The 12198-nt window shown below is 42.9% G+C and overlaps 1 protein-coding gene across 1 annotated transcript in view; it reads right to left on the reverse strand.

Moving 5' to 3' along the window:
• Positions 1 to 12198, reverse strand: part of HEG1 (heart development protein with EGF like domains 1) — a gene marked incomplete at its 5' end in the record, with an annotated part of 83068 nt that overhangs the window by 26538 nt on the left and 44332 nt on the right. The window contains 5 exons of the mRNA XM_084232685.1: positions 1931 to 2091; positions 2341 to 2399; positions 5900 to 6003; positions 9845 to 9964; positions 10553 to 10669. Of these exons, the coding sequence (XP_084088811.1) occupies positions 1931 to 2091; positions 2341 to 2399; positions 5900 to 6003; positions 9845 to 9964; positions 10553 to 10669 (561 nt within the window). The remainder of the gene's footprint in view (positions 1 to 1930; positions 2092 to 2340; positions 2400 to 5899; positions 6004 to 9844; positions 9965 to 10552; positions 10670 to 12198) is intronic.

Here is a 12198-nt window from a genome sequence, read left to right on the forward strand (position 1 = left end):
CCCCCACACCTCTGCCCTGTACCCTAGTTCTTGGATGCATAAATAAAATAAATCTTAAAAGAAAAAGAAAAAATGAGGTCTTAAATGAAAAACAAAACCAAAATTGGGGTCTCGGCAAGGAAGACGGGACCTTGCTCTACATCTGCTCTGAGCAGAACCTTACAAATCCAAGTATCTGGTCGCTTGATTTGCAAGCCATAAAATGCAATTACTGGGGACAAAAAAAAAAAAAGAAACCTGGTACAATGCTGATCACATAGGAGGTACTCCCTAAGTACTTAGTGAGTCAGATAGAAAACAATTGGTACCCGGGCCTCCCCGCAGCACTGTGAAGCTGTCCCTAGCCTCTGCAGCACGGGTTCGATTCCTGGCTGGCCAGGGAGATTCCCACATGGCACGGCAGACCTCTCCTGTTTCGCCCGCTGCTCCCCTCAGCAGTGTATTTCGGTCATCTGCCTGTTCTGTTCCCTGCTTTGTCTCTGGTGAATTCTCTCACCCTCCCACGCCTCTGGTCTGTACTCCAGCTCTTGTATAAAAATAAATGTTTAAAAAAAAAAAAAGAAAACAATTGGTACCTTGAATCACAAATAAGAGAAACAAAATAAAGCCAAACCTTGCCTCAAAGTTTAGAGCACAGCATAACAGGGGATAAATTTTTAACCAATTACTTAATGATGTTGAATAACAACTTCAAGTCCATAAAGTTTAGCATTTTTACCAAACAAACACCTGGCCCAAAGTGGCTGCATTTGCTGAGTAAAAGGTTAATTCCCCCCTCCCATGCTCTGCAATGCAGGGGCCCAAGAGGAGAGCACTAGGGTCTAGCACTCGCAAAGCCCTGACCACTGGGCGTGTCCCAGAGCGCCTACTAGCATCTAGCACACCAAATCTCTACCCACAACTATGTCCAGCAACTGATGCCAGAGGGCGCAGTTTATGGAGATTCGACATCCTTTGCCAGTCCAAACTGTGTACTGAAATGAGTTACCAGAGCCCACTTGGCTCACATAAGAAATAGCAGCAGGGGCAAGTCCCCCTTTAGAGGAAGCACTCTTGATCCCAGTGCAGAGCTATTCCATTCTAGAGCTGAGCCCTCCCATCCAGGAACTAAATGTGCCTTTGTCTCTAATTTCTGTCTTCATCAGCCTCATACCAGATGCACTGTAGAAGCTTGGACAAAACTGATAAAGCAAAAGCAAGAAAAGAGAAAACATCATTAATGGCACCGTGAGCAGGGTGGCCCACGTTGATCTAGTCTTGTTTCTGTATATTTACAATTTGCAAAGAAAAGCAGGTATAATACTTGCACATTTTTTTTCTTATTTAATGGCACATCACAGTGGTTTTAGGTCACTGACAAGCATGTGCATTCTGTGTGTGAATTTCTGTTTCTGCAGAGAGAGTAGGAACTTCCTAAGAGTGATTTCTGCTTCATGACATCAACTCTTATCTCCCTTCCCACACCAATGCTGTATGGCAGAAATAGAAGGGACAGTATGCTAAGGACAGGTGACCTTGAGGCTACATGTGTGCACACATGTGCACAAAGATCTATTACTTAACATCCACTTCAAAGAGGCTGGTTCTGTGACTTCTTTTTTTTAAAGATTTATTTATTTATGTATACAAACACTGGGTAGTCAGAAGCGCTGGAGGGTGAGAGAATTCACCAGAGCCAGAGCGGGGAACAGAACAGGCAGACCAACGAGGTACACTGCTGAGGGGAGCAGCGGGCGGCAGGAGAGGTCTGCGCGCCATGTGGGACCCTCGCCCGGCGGCCAGGGATTGAACAGGTGCTGCAGGGGCTGCGGGCAGCTTCGCAACCCAGCGCTCAACCGCTGCGCCATCAGGGGAGGCCCTGGTTCTGTGACTTCTTACATTTCTATCCCAGGTCTGTACCTAACCGTATGGGGAAAGAGTCCTCTCTTACCTCTAAAGATCCGCCTCTGAGATCCCAAAAGCTGGCAGACCTCAGCAGAGGACCTGCATGAGTTGACACACTTCTGCATCTTGTCGGCCAGGTCGAACAGCGTCACATTGGAGGCCAGAGAAAAGGTGGTTTGCAGTGACATGACTGCTGCACTAGACTCCCTATAGGCAAAGTGCATAGGTTTTTAATTGTCCTAAAATGACAGATAGGCCCTAGACTTTTAGGAAATAAATGCCATCTCCATTTTCCAGAGAGGGAATGGGAGAGCATGAAGGTCCACTGACCCTGGCCCTAGATCTCCCTGTGATTTGGTCAAAGCAGGGCGCAGTTTTGACGCTATGCACCCATGTTATGAGTATTTCCCCCTTTCTATAGACAGGTTCACAAGCAAATGTAATTCTTATACTTACCTAGAAGCATGAACAGTGGATCGAGTATAACCGGGTAACTTTGAAAAACACATGTTTAACTGAAAGGAAGAACAGGTTTGTTGTTAACTGTAAATCAGATAAAAACCTAGAACCAATTTCCTATTTTTCAGAGTAAAATAGACATTTTTCCAGCTATCAAGTTATCAGCAGGAGTCTTTATACAAGAGTGGTGTCCTTTTTTATTCCTTTCTTAAATGCCTTTCTGCTCTTATTCTGTTATTCCATAAGTACAAAGGGAGAAAGGGAGAAAGGCAGACAGTAAATCAGTGGGGAAAATCTTGGCAGGAAATGATGTTCAGAATAGCACCCTTGGATGAAAAACATCTTCAAAGGAGCAGAGATCTTCTAAGACCCAGGGTTTCAAAAAAACTCAGAGGAAACTGTTTATTTGCACTTAGCATAGGGAACCAGCCTCATTGAAAAGGCTGGGCTCCTTTCAGCTACTCAGGTCTGGCAGGCCCTGCCTGACCCCTCATAATCCACAATGGGTTGACCTCACTCAAAGACAGGTCCTCTTCAAAAAAGTCCTCCATGGGATATTACATTTTGTGGGTCAAGAGCCCTTTTGTTGAGAGCAAATTAAGAGTGACTCTCTCTGTGTTTGTTTCCTGCCCTCAGAGAAAGGGGGAAATTCCTCCCGGGCATAAAGTGTCATGCTTGATTCCCCACCCCTCACAGCAGGGAGTGGGGATTGTATTCATGCAACAGAGGGTGCCAATGCCCTGATGGTGCAGATCCATCTGTCCTCAAAACCCATGTGAGACACAGCTCACTCTTCAGGAGATGGAGTCAGTCATGGGACATTATCAACCTCTTTGTCTGACACTGCCGTACATTCCAATGTGCAATTACATTATCATTATTGTTATTATTATTGTTACTACTGTTACTTTGTTGGAGGACACCCCACATAGTGAGCAGAAGGGCCTTGACCCGAGTCCCTTAGGGACTCGGGTCAAGGAGGGACTCGGGTCAAGGCCCTTCTGCTCACTGCACAGGGTCTCTCCATTTTGTTATTCTCAAACTGTGAAAATATAAAAGCCTAACTCCACACAGGTCACTTTCCAGGCTCTCAACACCAAGTCCTGTCACTCACAGGTTTTTCTCCAAGACGCATGTGTTTTCACATGCCTTAGGAACTCGGGTCAAGGCCCTTCTGCTCACTACGCGGAGTGTCCTCCAACATTACTTAAACATTTTCCCCAGGTAAAAAGAGAAGTGGCACATTTCAGAACAGAATGGCATCTTGGGAAAGGTTGGTTGAGTGGCTTCTCTAGTCTTTGTTTAAATTTTCTCTTTTTCTTGGGGCTAGGAATTGCGTCAAACTGAAAATTTTGCTAATACTGGGCAAAAATTAACAGGTCAGACAAGTAACTGAACACTGTGTAATGGGAAGGAATGCCTCCTGCAGAGATTCGTAAACCCTTGTACCACCTCAGAATAAAATATTGATCCACAACATGATCAAGAGGCAGCTATGGTGGTGACAAGTACACAGGTGTAGGGTTAGTAAATGTAAAACACTGCTGTGTACTAAAGAATTTAACCTGATACAAAAAGAGGTCTGGCCCTTGGCTCCTGGGAGGGAACCTCTGAACCTGTGGAATGCCTGCCTGATAAAAATGTCTTTGTTTACTTGAAGGCCTTAGGCCACTCCAGATCATCTATCAATGACTTATAATGGGGACTTTGGGTTACAAGGTATCAGCTCATCCTGCAGAAGGGGCTGGAGACTGAGATCAGCCATAGGGGTGGTCAACCACATCTAGTGATGGGTCCCTAGTAAAGGATCTAGATACCCAAGGCTTGGGGGTATCCCTTGTTGATGCCACTCCTTGACTATGTTCACACTGTTGCTGAAAGTAGGTAGCACTATCCAGGATTCCATGGGGAGAAGACAATTAGAAGTGCAGAACTTGGAATGCTCCTGCTTCCTGACATCAGCTCTTATCTGCCTCATGTCTCTTCCCTTGGTTGAGAACAAGGGTTCCCTGGATCCTTTCACTGTAGTAAACTGTAGGAAAGTGTAACCATTTTCAGTGAAATCTGTGAGTCCTTCTAGTGTTCATCAAATCTGAGGATGGTTGTAGGGACTTGCAAACATGCAATTGGTGTTGGGAAGTGAGAGGGTCTCTAGTGGGCTGTCTCCTGACTGCACCTGCTCTGTATGAACTCAGGAAAGGTTTGTCTTCCAGACACTCCCAGTTTTCTATCTGTAAAAGTGCTGGCAATACCTCTTAACAGGAGTAAGGCATCTGGCAAAGCACATGTCACAGAACAGATGTTCACTATACACAGAGATGAAACTGGAATTCTTGCACAAATAAAAGCCATAGTTACATAGCATCCTATAGTTCTTAGCTAATATACTAATTTTTACCCATAAAGAACAAGTAAAGTTGAAACCTAAATCCATTAATCTCTAAACCTAATTAAGGTCAAGTTTTAATTTTGTGAACACCAAATTTTAAACTCAGGTAGCAGTTGAGAAGCAAAATTTACTATCTCAGCTTCATTTTCATTTCTTCCTTTTCATGTCCTTTCCTCCTCCCTTCCTCCCTCCCTTCCTTCCTTTTTCCTGACAAAAAGTAGGCTAAAAGGGAAAGGAAAATCAAAGGTCCCTAGATAATCTATGAATTCTCAACCATAGATAATCAGAATTAACAGCAATAACTTTGGCATTCCCCTGAGGAAAAAAAGCATTATTCTCCCCAAGTTCTGAAGTACAGAAAGGAAGTCACACAGCAGATAGGACAATAGTATTTCCTGGGTGTTTCCTCTTCACAACAGCTCTTCTGGGTGCATGTCATCTATCTATCGGTGACTATGAGCCCACACATGGGAGGAAATGCCAAGGCACTGATAAGGATTGCATGTTACAACACACTCAAAGAAACCCTACTATTGGTACCACTTGTTCTCCATACCCTTCTATTTCTGAGAGGTTTTTTATTTTACTGTGAAATGATCATAGAAATGATCAACCCAGGAGGAACAACTGATCCCCAGGGAAATCTGTTCTAGAAAACAAAGTGTTAGGGGGAAAAGGATGTCCCAAAGCAAATTCCATACAGGCTTTGTGGACTCCACCCCCACCCCAGGTCAAAGCCAAAGACACTGGGAACTCCAAATCCCATCACCACCAAAGGGAAGGTGGCTGAGACCTGAGGGTGGGGTTAAGCAGCCAGGTGGATATAAAAGGCAGACACGTGGGCTTTGGGGGACCCCATTTTGGCTCTCCACCAGCTCGCAGCGTCCGGCCAGCTCTGAGAGTGACTTTGGGTTTCCAGGTCGTCGGATCGGGTAGGACGCATTAAAGACTTTATTTCCCTATTTTCTCCCTGAGTTGTACATTTTCCTTATTTCCTTTCCTCTTGTAAATAAACTTTTTATTAACCTTTTTGTGTGTGTCTGTAGTAGAGTATTCATAAGTCCCTTTAAAGCGCGCGGGTGAGGACCCACAGCCAGGAACCCGTTTAATATCGGGGTTGCTCTATAACAAAAGGACCAGCGGAAACATACCTTTCAGGAAACTTACCATTTTAGTGATCTCACTTTCAAATTCATGGACATCTGAGTGCTTTTCCATGGTGGTATTTAGAAAACTTTTCTTTAATTTCAACTCTGTCATGAAGGTTCTGACTGAAAGTGAAAAACATAACCTGTTAGCCCACACAATGAACAGGTGACTGGACACCAGGCTGTGTGTGCATAAATCTCTGGAGTACCCAGCTGTGCTCTTCCTCTTGGGACAATCTTGGTGCGTTCTTTCTCTTTGAGGGTGAAGATGACCTCTTCTTCCCCAGGGCTCATCTCTAGTAAAGTGAGCATCTACTGAGCTGAGCTGAAAGCTCAGCTGATGTAAACCTTTGAGTGAGAGACTCCAAGGAGCCTTTTATGTAGGTGTGAGGGCTGCTAAAAGGAGGAAACTTCTAGAAATCCCAGTAATGTCCTCCCTCTTGGATAGTAGATGTTCAATAAAGCTGTGTGAAGAAGAGATGAGCAGGCCTAAATGGCATCCTCTGAGCTGGAGGAAGTGAGGGAGGTGTGGGACTAGAACAAAAAACCACTTGTCAGTCCCTATAAAGATTTAGATAGGGAAAGCTCTCGCTCTCTAGAACTTCTATCAAGTTAATGAGTTCTCAATTTCAAGGTATGCTTCAGTTTCCTCTTCTTATTGGAGTCACTCCCATCTAAACCCCATGCTCAGAGGAAATGCCTGCTTTATCATTAATAAAAGAAACTTCCCCAAATCAGCTAACTTTTCAAGCTCACTCAGTTCCTAAGGGCCAAAATTAACATTTAAAGTCATGTGTGAGGCCTCCTGGGTGGTACAGCAGGTTAACGCAGTGCTGTGAAGCTGTTTGCAGCCTCTGCAGCGCAGGTTCGATTCCCGGCCAGCCAGGGAGATACCCACATGGTGTGGCAGACCTCTCCTGTCTTGCCTGCTGTTCCCCTCAGCAGTGTACTTTGGTCCTTCTGCCTGTTCTGCTACCCGCTCTGTCTCTGGTGAATTCTCCCACCCTCCCGCGCCTCTGGCCTGTACCCCAGTGCTTGTATAAATAAATAAATCTTAAAAAAAAAAATAAAGTCATGTGTGCTCATCTTCCAAGTTCTTGTTTCCCCCTACACTGTCAGTCCCCTGAGAAGCCTGATGTTCTAAGGACAACCAAGGGGTTAAAAGAAAGCCCATGCATGTGAGGTGAGCCCCCACGGCAGGGGCCGATGGACTATTACAAGCTGTGATAAAAACAAGCCTATTCAAGACATTGTTTGGGTTCAGACTTGAAAGGAAGCATCCCCATTTTCAAGGCCTATTTGACTCATAAAATAAATTCTAGTTATTGTCAATTTTGTGCTGATTGGGCCTGAGGGGAATGGAACTCACAATGGGCAGGCAACCAAAAATTAGTATAGCCTGAAATGAATATAGCCTGCTTTATATCTTATCTTCCTTTATATTAAATTCTTAATCTTTCCCTGTGGACAGGTGAAAAAAAAATAAAACCCAAACATAGAAACCCATGAAGCTTCTCTTTCACAGAAAGCTTGCTGCTGAATTAAGAAAAAGACCCAACAAATGAGCCAGGGAAAACATTTAACATCTTATACTTACTGTCTAAAGCCCTTAATCCTTATTTAACATCTTTTTGCTTGTTCTACAGTTCAGAGAAGCCAGCTGCTTAGGACTCTTTCTGAGCAGCAGGGAGCTCTTTGAAAATGTTCTTGGCCAAATGAAAGCATTTCAGCATGCTCTAATTTGCATGTTCTTCTGATGTTTATGAACAATGAAGCTAAATGACTTGAAAAGGGAAAGATGATTAACACAATAGAACTGCTCTCCCCCATCGGGAGGCTGTGGGACGCTCCTCAGGCAGGCTTCCGGAACAGTTACCCCACTCCCTCATCCTCACATCTCATAAGCTTCTACCCAAACTCTCTGCATAGACACGTACATGTTGTCAATGTTAAGGACGTGAGTCTCTCCTGAGTCATGACAGTAAATGGGCCTCTGCTTTCAGTGCCGACATGAAGTCCGCACTCTCCCCAGGCACATGTACCTCTTCTACCTGCAGTGATGTCACCTGGCTTTTAGGCAATTTTTATTTCAAATATAACTGTTGATTTACAGAGGTTATCTAAGTGACTTTCTTAAAAATCCATAATTTTTATTTTGCATTCCCAGCAGTTTATTTTTATTCAGTGGTGGTCCAAGAGGCTGAAGGCTAATATGAAATAATACTGCCGATCCGGAGAACTCTACTCAAGTAAATTATTTTATTTGATCTTCACAATCACCCTGAGTGGGAAGCAGAGCTGGTGGTTACCCTGTGGCCTGTGCTGTTTGTTGGTGGTAGAAGCCAGGCATTTGAGTTCTTGGACAAGTATACTTTCTACCCTGCTTTAAAATAAAATCATTTCCAGTTCCCCCATTCTTAAAATGGAAGCTCCTGCCTTATCTCTTTCACGGGGTTGCTAAATAGAGCAAATAAACCACTAGAATAAGAGGAATTCTTGATTTTGACTGATATCTGTGTTCCTAGATTTTTCTTGCTTTAGTAATACCTTCTCTAGATTCTTATATTTTCAATAGCTTTTAAAACGCTACCATTATCTTAGTAGAGTACCAATGTTCTTAAAACATCTTAGGACTCCACTAAGTCTCTGGGTAATAGGAATTCATGCAAATAACACTTTCAAAGGATACAGACATTTGTTCTCTTAAAAAATATTTACCACATTCTATTATCACATTCTATTAAAAAATACAACCATAATGGGAGATAAGACAGTTCAACATTGAGTCACTTTACCTGCCATCTTTCTTATTCAGCTTAGATAAATGTCATCATTAATATTCAAAACCTTATTTAAATGAGGATGGCAGTCTAAAGAGTACTGAACACAAATAAACTATAGGACCCTAATGTGTTGTCTTCTGTCTCCATTTCCTTCTCACCTGAGGGGGGGGGTGTTCCAAGGTAATCTGGGGCTATGGTGGTGGGAGAAGAGTGCACTCTGAACACATCCTGTCTGCCTCCTCCGTGTGTGGCTTTACGAGCTGGTTGCCTTTTTGAGGTCGACATAACTCTGTTCTTCACATCTAAAGTCCTCAACAAGCTTTACTTTGGACTCCTTGCTCTAACAAAAGGTCATGCCCTGTGTAATAGGAAGCTTTGATGATTAGCAGCATATTGTGTGATGGAAGGAAATGTGGGCTGGAAACTCCATCTGGTATCAAGCAGTTGCATTAGCTTGGCCACTTAGCACCTTGTCAAGGCCTAAGTTTTCATTTGAGTTGTTGCTTTTTAACCTATGAAATGGAGATTATGTCTAAAACTGACCAGCTTCATGAATCTATCAAATTAGGGGAAAAAAAGTGACAAATTATAAGGCATAATTATGGCGGCAGCTTTGTAAAATAGTATCTGCCTGTGGATAAGAACAAGAAGATCCTTTTAAAAAAATGTTTGAATCTGATTGGGTAATCAGGGATTGATTGATTACCCTCTTTTTCCCCCCCATCTAAATTTTTTTTATTTATCTACATTTATGTATTTATTTATTTATTTTTACTATATGGTTATAGTATACTTGTGATATGTGTTTTTTTTTCCTCCTAACTGCAGAGTGGAAGGGTTAGGGAAATAATGTTAGGCACAAATGATAGCATATTTATGGAGCAGTTAAGATGTTTGTATATTTTTAATAACATGCAAAATGTTTAAGATATAAAATGTGTACAAATACTATATGATTCCAACTACTAAAATATATAATGTATACAATACAAAAAAAGATAACAAATAAAGTGCTAGATCTCTTGGGTGGCTGAATAATAGATATCATCATCTAAGTCTTTCCATATTCTAAAAGTTTATGTCTTCAGTGAATATTTGATTTTGATTAGGAAGAAAAACAATATTATTTTGTAAAATATACTGCAGTGCAAAAAAATTCCAAGATAGGCTAACATCCTTACCCAAATTGCATATTCCTTTTTCCAACTGGTACCCAACTGGGCACTTGCAGGTAAAGGATCCCTGAGTATTGTTGCACATGGCTAGGGGCGGGCAGGGGCTCAGGAGACATTCATTCACATCTGTGGAGGACAGAAAACAAGGTCATGCAACATCGGTAGCAAACAGCAAAACCGTGACCCAGCACAGGAAGAGCTCACGAAGGGCCAATGGCCTCCGAGTGGCAGCCCAGACATGAGGAGGACTGCTCTGTCCTCCAGGGGCTGCCAGTTTATTGTGAAGCTTGGCAGCCACATCTGCACTTAACTATAAGTACAATGGAGGGTTCGGAAGTTCAGAGAAGCAGATTTTGATGGGGAGGAAAAGTTAAGAACTGTTTCATATAACATCTGGATTAAGACAGAGGCTTTAATAAAAGACATGGGGTGGGAGAGAGGGAATTCTACACAGAGACACTCACACAAGGAAGGTCAAGGGCAGGAAGTGCAGCTGGCTCAGTATGGCAGGAGTATAGGGCCCAGAGAATGGAGCCAGACCATGGAGGCTATCAGCATTACTGTCTGACAACACGTAACCATGCTAACTCTCAAGGAAGCAGGGTGCTAATTAAAAAATCTTACTCCCCTACATTTGGGAGGAAAAAAGGAATTTACTACCTATCTGGGTGTGCTATTGCAGTGCAGACCACCAAAGATTACCCTTCCTCTTACCCACACTGCAGTCATCCCCTTGCCAGGAAGGTGAGCATATGCAACGATACCCACGGCTGGTGGGGTCCACAAGGCATTTCCCATCATGGAGACAAGGGTTAATGGCACAGCTGTTAACTAAAAACACATTCCAAGAATAAAGCAGTTAATCACACAGGAAACATAAAGGCAGCTTCAGGTAAATATTTAATTTTTCCAGCTAATATTTGATTTTTGCTTATTTCTGTTTACTTGCCCTGAAGAGCCGCACTACCAAAATAGAGTTTGTTCCCAAGAGGTGCAGAGGAGAGGTGGTGGGACTGGACGCCAGTACCAGCTTGTGGACATAACCAAATGTTAGACAATTGGATCCCTGAACACAAGAAGTGGTTCAAATTCAAATGCCACCTATAGGTCACACAGTTCAGGGTTGATTGTATTGCTTCTGAGAAAATCCTACCTGAACCAACAAAAATTTAAAACACATATTAAGAGGAACAAAAGATCCCTGGTCAACTATCTTCCCTGCTACAGGATTTCCCTTTATCCAAAAATCTCCAAATGTAACCGGGCCTCTATATATTGTACAATCATTTAGAAAAACAACTGGAGTTGAGCATCGCGAAGCCCTCTCTTTACATAAAGTAACACGGAGCCCTTCACCGAGGCCCTACAGATGCATTGGCTTCATTGTCGTCTCTGACTCCCAGCTCCCAAGCATCACACTCTTCTGTTTTGGTATAACTGGCACTGTCAAGCTTGAATTCTATAATAATTGCTTAATAAATAAGGTATATATATATATATATATATATATATATATATATATATATATATGTATTTAGAAAGGCTGAAACCCACAATTAACTGCATCTTCTCCAAGGAGAAAATCAGCAAAATGAGAAAAGGAAGGTGGAAGTCAAGAATTCTAAAACCAAAAAAACAAGTACACTAAACCTAAAGACGGTGTTTGTATTTCTCACTGCTACTTTAATACACCTACAGTCACCTGTAGGAACAGCACCTATACATCCAAACACTCCACCCCGGGGCAATGTCACAAAGAACATATTAACAGCCAGTAATGGTGCTCACAGTACTGGCCTGCACCTACTACCATGACCATCATCAGCTTTCAGGGAGGCAGGTGTGTGAAATTATGTTCTATCTGGTATTGGGATACATTTGGCCTCTGGAATGAGGCCTTCCGAGTCCTCAGGTCAGGTTCCCAAACTTCCAGGAAAAGGATCCACCTTTCTTTTTCCTAGGAAAAGTGATCCAGCTCTCAGATCACTAATACAAAGGGGGTACCGATGCATCATGACATGTGGGGCTGGGTATGGAGGTGGATTACATCCTTTCAGCCCCCAGGTTGATTGTGGCTGACTGAGCTCCCCACTCCAGTCGCTACAAAGCACTTCTCTCTTTCCTTCTTCCATAAGATGTCAGTCTCCACTTCTGCCCCCCTCAGCAACAGCGGTTCCCTATCTGAGTGTGCACAAGCCAAATGTACGATATTGAACATGACCTCAAAAGATATATCCTCCTACTTCCTTCTATATCTTTCCTTAAATGATAATCACATGATGCCTTTATTTTCCTTGTACCAGCAGCTCCAAGGTTAGAAAGACAACCTCGAGCACAATGCACAGAGCCCCGGTCAGGCA

The sequence above is a fragment of the Talpa europaea genome (genome assembly GCF_964194135.1).
Source record: "Talpa europaea genome assembly, chromosome: 4".
Classification (NCBI taxonomy): Eukaryota; Metazoa; Chordata; class Mammalia; order Eulipotyphla; family Talpidae; genus Talpa; species Talpa europaea.